The sequence below is a fragment of the Rhyacophila brunnea genome, unplaced genomic scaffold (genome assembly GCF_057557595.1).
Source record: "Rhyacophila brunnea isolate RB1 unplaced genomic scaffold, BYU_Rbru_1.0 scaffold_13, whole genome shotgun sequence".
NCBI classification, from domain to species: Eukaryota; Metazoa; Arthropoda; class Insecta; order Trichoptera; family Rhyacophilidae; genus Rhyacophila; species Rhyacophila brunnea.
In genome coordinates, this window is record NW_028232785.1 from 19501306 (window position 1) to 19516346 (window position 15041).

The 15041-nt window shown below is 31.7% G+C and overlaps 1 protein-coding gene across 1 annotated transcript; it reads left to right on the top strand.

The window, feature by feature from the left end:
* Positions 1–1257: 1257 nt before the first annotated feature.
* Positions 1258–14065, top strand: LOC147076824 (uncharacterized). The gene is made up of 3 exons (XM_085940480.1): positions 1258–1439; positions 8383–8535; positions 9162–14065. Exons 1-3 carry the CDS (start codon positions 1281–1283, stop codon positions 11505–11507), a joined length of 2658 nt encoding a protein of 885 aa, XP_085796606.1. The 5' UTR covers positions 1258–1280; the 3' UTR covers positions 11508–14065.
* Positions 14066–15041: the final 976 nt, after the last annotated feature.

Here is a 15041-nt window from a genome sequence, read left to right on the forward strand (position 1 = left end):
TCCGTTTCTTGATCACTTCTCTCACACACATACTCATCATCTGTGTCATTTGGTGAGAAATCTCCCGTGGTGTCATTCCTTTCAGAACATCTTGCTGTAATAAATTTTCTTTTTTTTTTTTCAATAATGCTATTAGGTATTATCAATAGGGTTAATCGAGCAACATACAATATAATCTTGGCATGGATATCTCCATCTAATAAAAATGCATCCCTGTGACCATCAACAAAAAATCTATATATTTTAATTACATACCTAATTAAAAATACAGTAACTAGGCACATATTTTATTTTGTGATGTTACTTATATTTTATTTACTTTTTGAGAAGTGAAGTCTTTTCTTCCATTTAATTCCATATTCTGGCAAAGCTCTACCATGTATCGTCCTCTGGACACCATTTTTCTCTGATAATAACGATGATATTGCAATATAAATGTAAATGAATTATACAGTTCCGTGTGCTAACCAACTGACAGTTTAGATAGGTACCTAGGTATTGTGTGCGATTTTTCAGTAACAGTTACTTCATATACTAAAAACAACGAAACAGCACTTATGTTTCATTTGCACTCAACATAACCCATTGACTTGAATGAAAAAAGAACATTATATCGCGACATGTGCTGTTTTTTTTATTGTAAAAATTTAAAATTTGTTAAATATACTAAGCATTAAAAATGATAAGGAGTGACTAGCAGTAGTGGTGTTATTCTACTACAATCCTACGGAATTTTTTTCATTTAAAACAGTGAAACACAATTTGAGCACTTATAATATGTTCTTTTGAAATAGATGGGCGAATTATTAGGACTATTTTTCTACCTTTAATTAAATTTACTGAAATATTAATAAAGACACAGCTTCTTACCTGCGACATAAATGTCTTGAGAGAATTATTGTAAACGAGAGACACATAATATATTAATAATTATTATACACTCTTCCACTCCGACTAAAAATGAAAAGTGTGGTCACTGTGATATTGTTACGAATTCTTCGGTACCAAATATACAAATAATTCAAAATGGACCGAATTAAAATAAAAATTAAAGATCATATTATTTGAAATACGTTAACGGTTTAACGCATAATATTATAATTATTTGTTTTAGCCGAAATTCTAAAATTTCTTTGACGCGTGGTGATAAAAAATGGTAACACTCTGTCGTATCATATTGTCTATGGTAGACAAATATAGTATTTTAGTCTATGGTCAGCAATATATGACACGTGGCGCTGTAAAGGTGTCAAAAGATTTTTTGTTAAATAGCGAATAAAATGGAAGTAAATACCGAACCAAACGATAAAGTGCCTGACGACGCGGCGGAGGAAATCAGAGTCGGTGCATACGAATGGATTGACATGAATAACTTCAAGAGCGTGTCAGTCAAACAAGAAAATGTCGAGGACGACAGCATTAATGTCCACTGCAAGGAGGTGGGTAGATTTCTTATTTGTTTAGGCGTTGGTAGGTATTCATAATTGTTGACAAATTCAAAGTCAATTGCTGAACCAAATTGGGACGACTATTCTTCAAAATTACAACAATTGAAGACCTTGAATGAATAAATCCACTTAACCTCCGATGGCTTGTTCTGAGATATTCAGTGTTGGACATTGCGTAATATTTTCTTGCTCTTTGTCATTATTCAGCTATTTAAGTAATAATAAAATCCTTTTTTTCATGCTAATAAAAATGTCATAACCTTGAAAATAAACCTATGTCATAAGTTATTGTATCCGGCACAATATTTTTTGTTATGTTAACTTTTTTTAATAAAAAGCAGAAAGAATTGTCAACTGTTATACGAAATGGTGATAAATGAAGCCATAAATCCTTTTAAAGCATTAATATACTATAATTTCGAAATATATTTGGATGTTTGTATGTACCGTCGTGTCGGTTTTTCTTTATATAAATCCACAGGCGCAGTCGGATTTCGACAAAATTTGGAGGGTAGACATAGACCGATGAGCCGGAGTGCGTGGTGGGGGTCTCGAATTTCAGATTTATCCCGCTTCTTCTTCTTCTTCATTCTATCTTCCTGTATTCTTATGGTTCCTATACCACCATCCGACTGCAATGAAACTTTGGCGAATTGTTGTGTGTACACTCGCGAAGGTTTCTGAATTAGAAAAACCACCTTCTTCTTCATTCTATCTTCTTTTATTCGTATGGTTCCTATGTCATTCATCCGATTGCGATGAATTGTTGTGTGCACACCCGCAAAGTTTTCTGACTTAGAAAAACCATCTTTTTCTTCTTTTTCTTCATTTTATCTTCTTTTATTCTTATGGTTCCTATACCACCATCCGATTGCTATTAAACTTTGGTGAGTTGTTGTGTGCACACTCGCGAAGGTCTCTGAATTATAAAAACCATATTTTTCTTCTTCTTCTTCAGTGTATCTTCTTTTATTCGTATGGTTCCTATACCATTCATCCGATTGTAATGAAACTTTGGTGAGTTGTTGTGTGCACACCCGCAAAGGTTTCTGAATTAGAAAACCCATCTTTTTCTTCTTCTTCTTCATTCTATCTTCTTTTATTCATATGGTTCCTATACCACCATCCGATTGCAATGAAACTTCAGTGGGTTGTTGTATGCACACCCGCAAAGATTTCTGAATTAGAAAAACCATCATCTTCAGCTTCATTCTATCTTCTTTTATTCGTATGGTTCTTATACCATTTATCTGATTGCGATGAAACTTTTGTGAGTTGATATGTGCACACCCCCGAAGGTTTCTGAATTAGAAAAATTACCTCCTTCATTCTATCTTCTTTTATTCATATGGTCCCTGTACCATACATCCGATTGAGATGAAACTTTGGTGAGTTGTTGTGTGCACATCCGCAAAGGTTTATGAATTAGAAAAACCATCTTCTTCTTCAATTTATCTTCTTTTATTCGTATGGTTCCTATACCATTCATCTGATTGCGATGAAACTTTTGTCAGATGTTGTGCGCACACCCGTTAGATTCCTAATAACTATTATATAAAATACAAAGTTTGTTTGTTTGTTTCATCCAATTTTGAATTTTTTACTACATATTAATACTATTTATAAAGTTTGCATATTTTGATTCTATTTTAATTTAGTGTTCTTATGTTTGACCTTTACTCCTATTAGAATTATTTTCAAATTGCCATATTGTATTACACATGATATTATAATATTAATTATTAATATTATAAATATCTAAGATAAATGTATCCGCGAAGCGACCCTGTGCCCTGTGGGTTATAGTATAATTAGCTAGTTATAGTTATACCAATATATTAATTGGATGTTTGTTTATACCGTCGTGTCGGTTTTTCTTTATACAAATCCACAGGCGCAGTCGGATTTCGACAAAATTTAGAGGGTAGACGGAGACCGACGAGTCAAAGTGCGTGGTGGGATCTCGAATTTCAGATTAATAATAATGATAAGGATAAGGTTTCCTATACCATTCATCCGATTGCGATGAAATTTTCGTCAGTTGTGCGCACACCCGTGAAGATTTCTAAATTAGAAAAACCAACATATACTTCTTCTTCACTCTATCTTCTTTTATTCGTATGGTTTCTATACTATTCATCCGAATGCAATAAAACTTTCGTCAGTGGCTGTGCCTACACCCACGAAGGTTTTTGTATTAGTACAACCATCTTCTTCTTCTTCTTCAATCTATCTTTTTCTATTCGTATGCGTTCCTATACCATTCATCCGATTGCAATGAAACTTTGTTGAGTTGTTGTTCGCACGTCCGCGAAGGTTTCTGAATTAGTACAACCATCTTCTTATTCTTCTATTCGTATGCGTTCCTATACCATCCATCCGATTGCAATGAAACTTTGGTCAGTTGTTGTGCGCACTCCCGCAAAGGTTTCTGATTTGGTACAACTATTTTCTTCTTCTTCTATTTGTTTGCGATCCTATACCATTCATCCGATTGCGATGAATCTTTTGTCAGTTGTTGTGCGTACACCCGCGAGGGTTTCTAAATTAATACAACTATATTCTTCTTCCTTTCGTATGCATTCCTTTACGATTTATCCGATTGCAATGTTACTTTGGTGAGTTGTTGTGCGCACACCCGCATAGGTATAAATATTTTAAAAAACATCGATTTTTATAAAAAATATAAATGTGTTTAACTTGAAATCATTTTATTTATAGTTTTAATGATGTTTTTTAATATATATATATATATATATATGCTGGGGACGCAGTGCTGCCAAATTTTCTAATGAATTCAATAAAATTCAAAAAGGCTCAGCGAGACTCACCCTATGTGCAATTTTCAGCTCCGACAGATTGCATATAGATTATCTGATGATTTGGCGTAAATATTTCCATCGCATTTCCGTGTTTTTTTAATTCAATGCTTAAATTTTTAAATTATTTAAATTATTCTACGAATTAAATTTGGAATTTTTAATTTTCAAATATTAAACCATTCCACTCCCGGGCAGCGCCGGGTGATACTGCTAGTCTTAAATAACGTTTAAAACAATCATACATTCTTTTAGTTTATACACTGAAATAAAATTTAATCGTTTTCGAGAAATGTTTTATATTTTTCATAGATTTTGTATTATTACATCACTTAGCTAGGAATTGTATTTTATCAATAAAACATTTTTATTACCAATACTAATTTTTAAATACGCATCGAATTTTATGTGAGCATTTGTTTGGACAGCACTTTTGACATAGACAGAAGATTTTCCATTTTTTTTTACCAGTAGTTTCTTTATACGATACACCAGAATATCTTTTCTTCTGCTAGTATCGTGGTAAAAAATGACAGTGATTATGTGTGTGTTCGCGCGCGAATTCAAATTCGAGCGAGCCACTATCGAATCTCAATTTGCGAAATTAGCACATCTAACGGAGCATTTGATATTATTTTTATTTTCTCACTGCTCCGCGGGCCACAAGTTGACAAACTGCAGGTCACGAGTTGGCCACCCATGACTTAAGGTGATTTAAGTTAATCTTCCATCAAGGTCTTCAATTACCATTATTCTGGTGCTGGGCAAAAACAAAAATGGTTTATTTATACTGTGGTTTTTCCTTCGAATTAACGATATCAGTATTGCAAAGATAAATATGTAGGTACCTATTCGCACACAGTCATTACATTCTGATATTAATATACTTTACTAAAAAAGAACATGTTCAGTGACACAGAGCATCGTATTGACCATACAAAGTTTAGTATTATTTTTATGAACGTGGGGATTCGCCAATTTATATTAATATTTTTGATATTTCAATGAGGGGCTACTCAAAAAAATATTAAAATACCTAAAAATCGTATGACGTCGTAGGTCCCAGGTTCGAATCCTATTTCTGGCAAGTATACATATTGTTTTTCAATTTGTGTATGAATCAGAGTATGGTCCTAATAGGTTGAGCAAGTGGCTGACATCCATTTCTCGTAAAAACAAAATCTGTTGTTACAAACCTTCACTCTGTGGAGGCCCATATGATCTTATTAGGATCGGACATGGTTGAATATAAAGAATCTTAAGCCTAATCATGAGCAATCGTCGACTTTCAATAGCATTAACCCGAAACAATTCAGCTACCGACTCAGTCGTGTAGACGCTTGATTTGATTCATAATAAATATTATGCTCAGTTGCTAGTATGAACAATTACAAATAAAGCAACAAATTTAATGACATTATTAAAATAATCAATATATCAAACTGCTTTCATTATAGAAACGTCAAATTTGTGTTGTGATAACGATTCAAAGTTGACTTTTTACGATCAAGGGCGATCGTGGTAGACCAATTTGTCAATGTAATTGGAGTTTGTTTAACACAAGAAAACGTGTTCACCTCCAGCGAATAGCTATTATTGGTCATGATCACCTTTGTTTATTTATAATGTCAAACTCAATACACTGCCACTTTTTTACAAATCATTTAAAAAATACTTAAATATAATTGCGATAAATATATTCATATAATAGGCATTGGACCATGAGAATGATTGTTTATCAGCCAGTTGACTTCAACCACTGCCACTAAAAATATATAATCAATTAAGTTTACGAAATCATTCAGTATTCATATTAACATTATTAATTACTTGTACAATATATAAATACCTAAATATATGTGAATCTTATTGGACTGGGAAAAATTATTACAATTACCAATACAATTTCCCATTGGCCTCGTTAGCAGTTTGAATAAAAACATGTAACTAAGAGTGGATATAAAATATGAGTAAATACCTTGGTTAAACTAAAATACATGACGTTGTATTTAAAGCTCTGATTTTTCGTAAATTTAAAATTTTTTGATTTTGAAAAAATTTTAAACAAATCATAATCCATCCAGTCCGAAAAAGCAAGGGCATGATTTGTAATAAATTAAATTTAAAAAAAAAGTTAATGCAAAAGATTTACGAATGTAGCATTCTTTGTTAAATATCCACCATAACACCAGAAGTGTAGGTACCTTAATATTTGAAAAGAATATAAAAATATTCACATCGTGTGGACATGTGGAAAAATTTATTCTAACAGGTTTCTAATGTTGACATTGTTATATTATTCGAAAAAAAATCAAATATTTATCCCATTGGATCTAAAATAACAAAAAGGTTTAAAATGCATGCAATGATTTTGCATAGGGAAGTATATTGATATTAGAATTGTTTGAGACAAACACAATTTATCCAACCCGATAAAATGTATGTATACAATTAAACAATAAAAATGTGAACGGCCCCGATTGCATTATAAAATGTCAAAACTGTAAACGTGTCAAATGTAAACGGTACGTTTTTCGGACAATAATGGTTGTCACCCTACAAATTTATGCGAACTAGAACGCCTTCCCCTGATATTTTATGAACCGGTGCTGTGCTCTAGTGCGTTTTTGTCAATTCCGAGCGCTAATTATGCTCAAAAGTTTAACCAATGTGAGCGAATAGTGTAAAAGATAATCAGAAAATTACGACCAGCGTCATCATAACACGGTGAGGTGCATGTCAGACATAACAACAACAAGACATAAAAAACATATTTGTGAAACATAAAATCATACGTGTAAAACCTATGAAAGATTACCGGGCCGAAATGTCTCTCGTTGAGTATAAAATCACTTGATTATAATCGTGTTGAAAGGGAAAGATCATTCGTGTGCATGAATACTCGGTATTATGTATTGTATTTTTGTCAATTGAGTATAATTTTTAGATAAATAGTAGGCAGTGTTTATTAATGATATGTTTATGTTACCTAACAATCGATGAAAATTAATATATCATAATAATAATATTGTATCTCAATAAAATATAATAATTAAATATTAGACAATTGAAATATAGCATTTTTTGACAAACGTGAACTTTTTTACTTTGCATAATAAACTGATTTTTATCAATTAATACACTTTTGGAATGAAGAAGGTACATCTAGACATCATTATCCATTATTTTCATTGGCAAACTGAGAAGTCTATATTTATAATGATAAATTTACTCTTAGTGATCTGACCACAACAAAGGCACATGAAATGTTTTTTTCCCCATAAAAAAATGACTTGACTACAAAAAGATTATTTTCAGAAATATGAAATGGAAATATAATATAATATTTTCATTTGAATGTCCTATTATGCAATATACAAATAAAAATCATTTAAAAATCGATTTACTCAACACGATACAGATGTGACGTAGAATGATATTTGCTTGCGGTCTTCACATTTAAACGGATTGTCCCGTTGGCAACTATCGTACCGTGTGAAACGAGCTTCGCTGTTTTCGCGACAATGCAGCCAGCTGACGTCTTATGATTACGCATGGAGAGAAAAATGGTTTCTGCACATTTTAATTATTAGTCTCGACTGCTGTCAAATAATTATTAATGTGTGCTTGCGTAATAAATAAATTATTTTCCAATGTCATATTTTTAGTTTTTGTGTACCTACATTAGTTTTTATTTTAAAATGGCACCATTTGCTGTAGAAAACATAAAAAACATTGTAATACTTATGATGAACGTCTTCATATTAAACATAGCAGTACCCGTACCTAATCGAAAATTAAAACTAGGTACAATGCGTTTCAAAAACTAAAAAGTACGAAAGAACATTCAACATAAAACAATATGAACAAAATTCGTTGCTATGTGGATGTGACCAATTAAACGCACTATTCTATTTTCCATGTCTCATGATTGACAAACGTGATTGAAAAAAATGTGTATATGAAAAACAGAAGAATGAATTTCTCATAAAAATGAACAATAATATAATATATACGTACTTTCATATTATAAAAAAGTGAAATCCTAGTAAAATAACTTACCTGTCGCCACTGGTGTAACTGTTTCATTTTATTAATAATATTTTTATTTTCAGAAGCGTGAATACGGTCTGATCAATATAAATTCTGAGAACGATAATGAGGAAATCGTCATCAAAGAAGAATTTGTTGAACACGAAATCCGCCATATCAATAATGATAGTCCCCAACCTTGCTGCTCCGATCCACAATACAGGCCACTAGATCAGGTACATTATTTATGAAGGTTGTTTTTTAAGGTGTTTTAATTCGTCAAATCGTCGTGTCGCACATATTGTAAACCAGTTTAAACCAAATCACCTCCACCTGAATGTCAAACATAATTCCAAAAAAATATCATTGAATATGGTTCGGTAACGACTCCATTTACCGAACCGCGAGCTTCGGCCTAATTTTTGAAGAGATTTATTCTGATCATGCCATCAGCGTGGAAAGCGAACCGAACGCTTATTTTTGTGTAGTTATGCATGCAATAGAGCATGTAGGGCCACTTATCGATTGGTCTTACTTCATAGTCGGCAATTTTCCTTATTGACAGACCATTAAACCAGAAATTAGCCTCCTCTGCTGAACGTAATTTTGCGATAGAATACGCAAGATGTGAAAATTTACGACTGATAATTTGGTAGCATTAGCGTGAGTATTCATGATGATACGAATCGTAAATATCAAAAAATGAGCGCAGTATCACAGTTAACCTATTATTTATGACAATTAGCTGTCAAAACACAAAGTACCTATTTATGCAGTATCTATGCAATGTTAGAGATCACAATCATATTTTATGTATTTTAAAGTTATTAAACTGTATATACCAACATTATTCTCTTTGTAGATTTCCAACCAGCCATGTTTAACGGAACATCACAATTATCCAGTCGACATCGTTACAAAAGGTGCGGTTGACAATTACTTGCTTAAGAACAAAATACCACGTGCATCAAATAAAATCGAAAATATGACGATACAGCATTCAGAGATAACAATAGATGAATCAAACATCAAACGGGAGGTTCAAACATTATACTTGCCAAAGGTGGTTCGAATAATCTTGAGTAGAGTTACATATTTCACACGTAACTTTATTTGCAATGATTGTTTTGGAGTGTTTGAATCTGAAAATCATTTAAATAGACACTGCACTAAATGCACGAAGTCTCGGCATCATGACTCATACAAGACGATTAGTGGTAAATCCAATTTTCGTTCATATAAAACGTCGAAGCGTAGTATTCACAAAATTGATAAAAAACTATACCAATGCGATGTTTGTCTTAAAAACTATCGTCATATTAGTGGGCTCAATAGACATAAAATTACACATACTGGTAAAAGACCACACCAGTGCGATGTGTGTTCCAAAGATTTTTTTCAAGCTAGTCATTTGAAAAAACATAAAATGACACATACTAGTAAAAAACCACATCAATGCGATGTGTGTCATAAAACCTTTCATGAAATTGGTGAACTCAAAATACATAAAATTACACATACTGGTGAAAAACCATACCAATGCGAAGTATGTCTTAAAAAATTTAATCTAATTGGTGTACTCAAAAAACATATAATTATACATACTGGTAATAAGCCACACCAATGTGATGTGTGTCTTAAAAAGTTCTATCGAAAAAGTAGTCTTAAAATACATAAATTGACACATTCTGGTGAAAAACCACACCAATGCGATGTGTGTTTCAAAAATTTTCTGCAAGTTAGTCATTTGAAAATGCATAAAATGACACATACTGGTGAAAAACCACACCAATGCAATGTGTGTCTTAAAAACTTTTATCGAATTGATGCACTCAAAAGTCATAATATGACACATACTGGTGAAAAACCATATCAATGCGATGTGTGTTTTAAAAATTTTCTGCACAAAAGTGTACTCAAAAGACATAAAATGACACATACTGGTGAAAAACCACACCAATGCGACGTGTGTTTTAAAAAATATTTGCAAGCTTCTGAATTGAAGACACATAAAATGAGTCATACTGGGGAAAAACCACATCAATGCGATGTGTGTCTTAAAAACTTTCTTCAAATTAGTGGACTCAAAATACATAAAATGACACATACTGGCGAGAAACCACATCAATGTGATGTGTGTTTTAAAAACTTTGATCAAATTGGTAAACTCAAAATACATAAAATGAGACATACTGGTGAAAAACCACACGAATGCGATGTATGTTTTAAAAAGTTTTATCAAATTATCAGTCTTAAAACACATAAAATGAGACATACTGGCAAAAAACCACATCAATGCGATGTGTGTCTTAAAAACTTTCATCAAATTCGTGAACTTAAATTACATAAAATGAAACATACTGGTGAAAAACCACACCAATGCGATGTATGTTTCAAAAACTTTTATCAAGTAGGCGAACTGACAAGACATAGCATGACACATACTGATGAAAAACCACACCAATGTAATGTATGTTTTAAAAATTTTTATCGAATAAGTCATCTTAAAACACATAAAATGAGACATACTGGTGAAAAACCACACCAATGCGATGTGTGTCTTAAAAAATTCTGTCTGAAAAGTTGTCTTAAAACACATAAAATGAGCCATAGTGGTGTAAAATCATACCAATGCGATGTGTGTTTCAAAAATTTTCGGCAAGTTAGTAATTTGAAAAGACATAAAATTACACATACTGGTGAAAAACCACACCAATACGATGTGTGTTCTAAAATGTTTTATCAAATTGGCGAACTCAAAATACATAAGATGAGACATACTGGTAAAAAGCCACACCAATGCGATGTATGTTTCAAAAACTTTTATCAAATTAATAGTCTTAACACACATAAAATGACACATACAGGAGAAAAACCACATCAATGCAATGTGTGTTTTAAAAACTTTCTGCTTAAAAGTGTACTAAAAAGACATAAAATGACACATACTGGTGAAAAACCGCACCAATGCGATGTGTGTTTCAAACGTTTTCTGCAAGTTTTTCATTTGAAGAAACATAAAATGAGTCATACTGGGGAAAAACCACATCAATGCGATGTGTGTTTTAAATTCTTTCTGCAAATTAGTAACTTGAAAAGGCATAAAATGACACATACTGGTGAACAACCATATCAATGCGATGTCTGTTTTAAAAGATTTCGGCAAATTGGTAATCTCAAAATACATCGGTGTTCTCAAAAGACATAAAATGAATCACACCACCAAAAAAACTATACTTATGTGATGTGTGTTTTAAAAAGAATAATAATTTATAATCTAAAATGACACTTACACGTACATACCATAGAAACTATGACTATGCGTCGTTTGTTTATATATACATGTAAATTAAGATTGATTGATGATATGTCTGCATAGCCACACTACATTATGACAACAATACAATGGAAACTGGCCGACAACGATTGGTCCTACCTTTGCTCTCCCCTCTCCCACCCGCTGCTCTTAATGGATGTCTCATTGTTCTATAATCTATAGAGCATCTGTGCTGACGTGTTTACTTGTGCATACACGAATAAATCAGAAAGTTTTCCAATGCGTGAGCAGGCCACGTTCAGCTTTCCATGTGAGATGCATGGATTTTCCAAATTTGGTATAGGATAACGTATACGAATAGAAGTAGTTAGAATAGAAAAAGAAAATGGTTGTACTAATTCAGAAACCTTCGCGGGTGTGCGCACAACTGACTAAAGTTTCATCGCAATCGAATGAATGGTATAGGAACGCATACGAATAGAAGAAGATAGAATAAAAGAAGAATATGGTTGTACTTATTCAGAAACCTTTGCGGGTGTGAGCACAACAACTGACGAAAGTTTTATCGCTATCAGATGAATGGCATAGGAACCATACAAATAAAAGAAAATAGAATGAAGACGATGGTTTTTCTAATTCAGTAACCTTCGCGGGTGTGCACACAACAACTCACCAAAGTTTCATCGCAATCAGGTGAATGGTATAGAAATGCATACGGGACAGACATATAGACAAACAAACATTCATTTATATATATATATATATATATTGTAAGTGACGATCAAGGTAAGTATACCTCTGTTCATAATATGATAATATAGAAGGACGCTTGCTTAAATGGTGACAGTTATAGATATAGTTATACATAACGTAAGAAAACATACGGTAATATTAATTGCATTAATAATATAAAACAAAGAAAAATGTTTAAGAAAAATATATTCATATAACTAGATTATAATATCGAGATAAGACTAACAAAATGCCATCTGAATGTAGTGATCATATCCAATCCATGACATTGAAAAACACTCCCTATATGCATCTCATTTAACTCCATAAGAAACACTAAGACAAAACAGGCGAGGTAGAGTGTAAAATTGTTCATCAAAATAAAACGCTCCATGGCAGAAAGAGATAATTAAGTAAAACTCCATATTAAAATATTATAAAATTCCCATATCAATAAAATTTATTTTTAATAATACTTTATAATGCTTTGGTTTGTATAAATACTAAGAAAAGAAAACGTATGTCAACATAATTAGATTAAGGTAATTTTAAGCTATCATTCTAGTACTTATAAAAATATTGTAAGTATAAGTAATACCACACAGGTAAAAATCAACTTTTAAAATAGAAACTTCGACTGATTGATAAGACGACAACATCCATGAATGAAATCGCGTATTCAGTCAACGCAGGTTGTAAATTTTAAATTCAACGCATTGTAAATTTTTTGCTCGTAAATATTATGCAGACCAAATACAATATTTACCTAAAGCACAGTCAGACCCACACCACAGAGTCACACCTGTAATTAATAAATTAAAATTACATACTACAAGGCAACGACAAAATTTTTAAGTCTATAGAATAGTCGCTTAGTTCCCTAACAATGATATGTACAGAGGTGGTCACTGTTATCAGGTGTATAATATACAGGTTTCTACCTCCTAGGCTTTAAACAGAATAATAAAAAATAAATAAAATAAAAAAGGCTTTTTATTTCTTACAAACGAAAGTAAATGACAGTAAAAATACTATATCTAATGAATATATTATATTACCTATAAATATATCTATCTATGATTGTGGTATCTACTTATTTTCTAGTTTATATTATAATATTAAATATATTTTTTTTATATTTTTGTATAATACATATTATGTATATTAAGATTTTTTATTTTTGTATATAATACTACTAGATAATGTTTATAAATTAATCAATGATATGTAATTGGTTTGTTTGGTTTGTAAGAACCCCTCTTCGCGTGAAGGCCTCTTCCAAACTATTAATCTCTGGCCTCTCTGCTTTCTTTCTCCATACCCGAATGATTTCGTAGCTTAGTATTCTTCTTGTCTGGTTTGGACTATTTTTGCATTTAGGTCGCCCATTATTATAAAAGTTTTGTGTGTTTGGTTGATAGCTTTGTTTACATTTGATTAAAAAGTATAAATTTCTTCTTCATCTATGTCTGTGAGTGCGTATACTTGTATGAGAGATAATTCGTTTCCTTGTATTTTAAATTCAATAGTGTTACTCTATCTGTTAAATAAAATGTGAAAATTTAATTAGCGGAGCTTTTTCCTTGTCTTGATAAAAAGCTGTGACTTGAATTACAACCGCGAGTAACTTTTAATATGTAGGGGCGAGGGAACGGTTTCAGCATATGTTCGCATTCAGCCACGCATGTTATTTCCCATCCCTATAGAGTATTAATTGGGAAAAATATATTACTAGCAACACTTTCGTGACTTTTGAATGGTAGATATTATATATTATATATATATATATATGATTTTGTGTGACTTATAAAGAGATAAAATCATAAAATCTATGAATTTTTGATGTTTTAGCAGTCCAGGCTGTTTTGTGCAAAACGGGATTTTAGAATGTTCATTCTTGAGTGCAGCCAACTCTAATTTTTGTGAGAAAAATTGTTATTTTTGCATCTATTTTTTTAAAAAAAACCTAAGTTATTCAAGTATTATGAGAATTTCAAAGTTCTGAAATAATTCAAAAAACTTGTAAATTACACATTAATAATATTTAGCAGCCTGGCACTAATTTTTATATGAAAAATCTGTATAAGTATTATATTATATTTATAATAAAATAAAAAACATATAAGTTAATTGAGAAAATAATGTTTATTAATTGAATGTAGAAAAACACAACTTACAGTCAAGATTTTAATAATTATTAGCTAAGTACATAAAATTATCATGTGGCTGCTTTTTGCAGAACGAATATTGCATATTTTGAGAACGCATTTATTTTTGTATGACAGCAGCTTGGTTGCTTTATGCAAATCGAAAATGTCGTATTCTGCGATTTGCAAAATCTTTAAAACGCATTTATATGAGATTTTTGTATGACAGCAGCTTGGCTGATTTGTGCAGAACGTAAAAGAAACGTGTGAGATAATGCTTTGTGTATAATTACGCTCAAATAAAGTGAGTTTTTCATACTCAAATATAAAAATAAATTTGAAACAGTCAGGTGTTGGCTAGAAAATAATGTTCCCATTGCAAAACTATGGTTACAGTATTTTCAAATGACAACGCTCATCAAACACTTTATTCCGGCCAAACGAACTAATGACTTAATGTTACTTGAGATACAAACTTTGGAAGTCCCCAGATATTTCTGTGAATTCGTCTTTTAATTCGGCAAGGATTTGAATTTTATCAGAGAAACCAATACATGAAAAGCAAAAATACTTTCAACAAAATTAT

Coding starts and splice junctions, on each gene's coding strand:
- LOC147076824 (XM_085940480.1), top strand. CDS start 1,281: ATGGAAGTAAATACCGAACCAAACGATAAAGTGCCTGACGACGCGGCG. Junction 1,440..8,382: donor TTAATGTCCACTGCAAGGAG/GTGGGTAGATTT, acceptor TTTTATTTTCAG/AAGCGTGAATACGGTCTGAT. Junction 8,536..9,161: donor AATACAGGCCACTAGATCAG/GTACATTATTTA, acceptor TTCTCTTTGTAG/ATTTCCAACCAGCCATGTTT.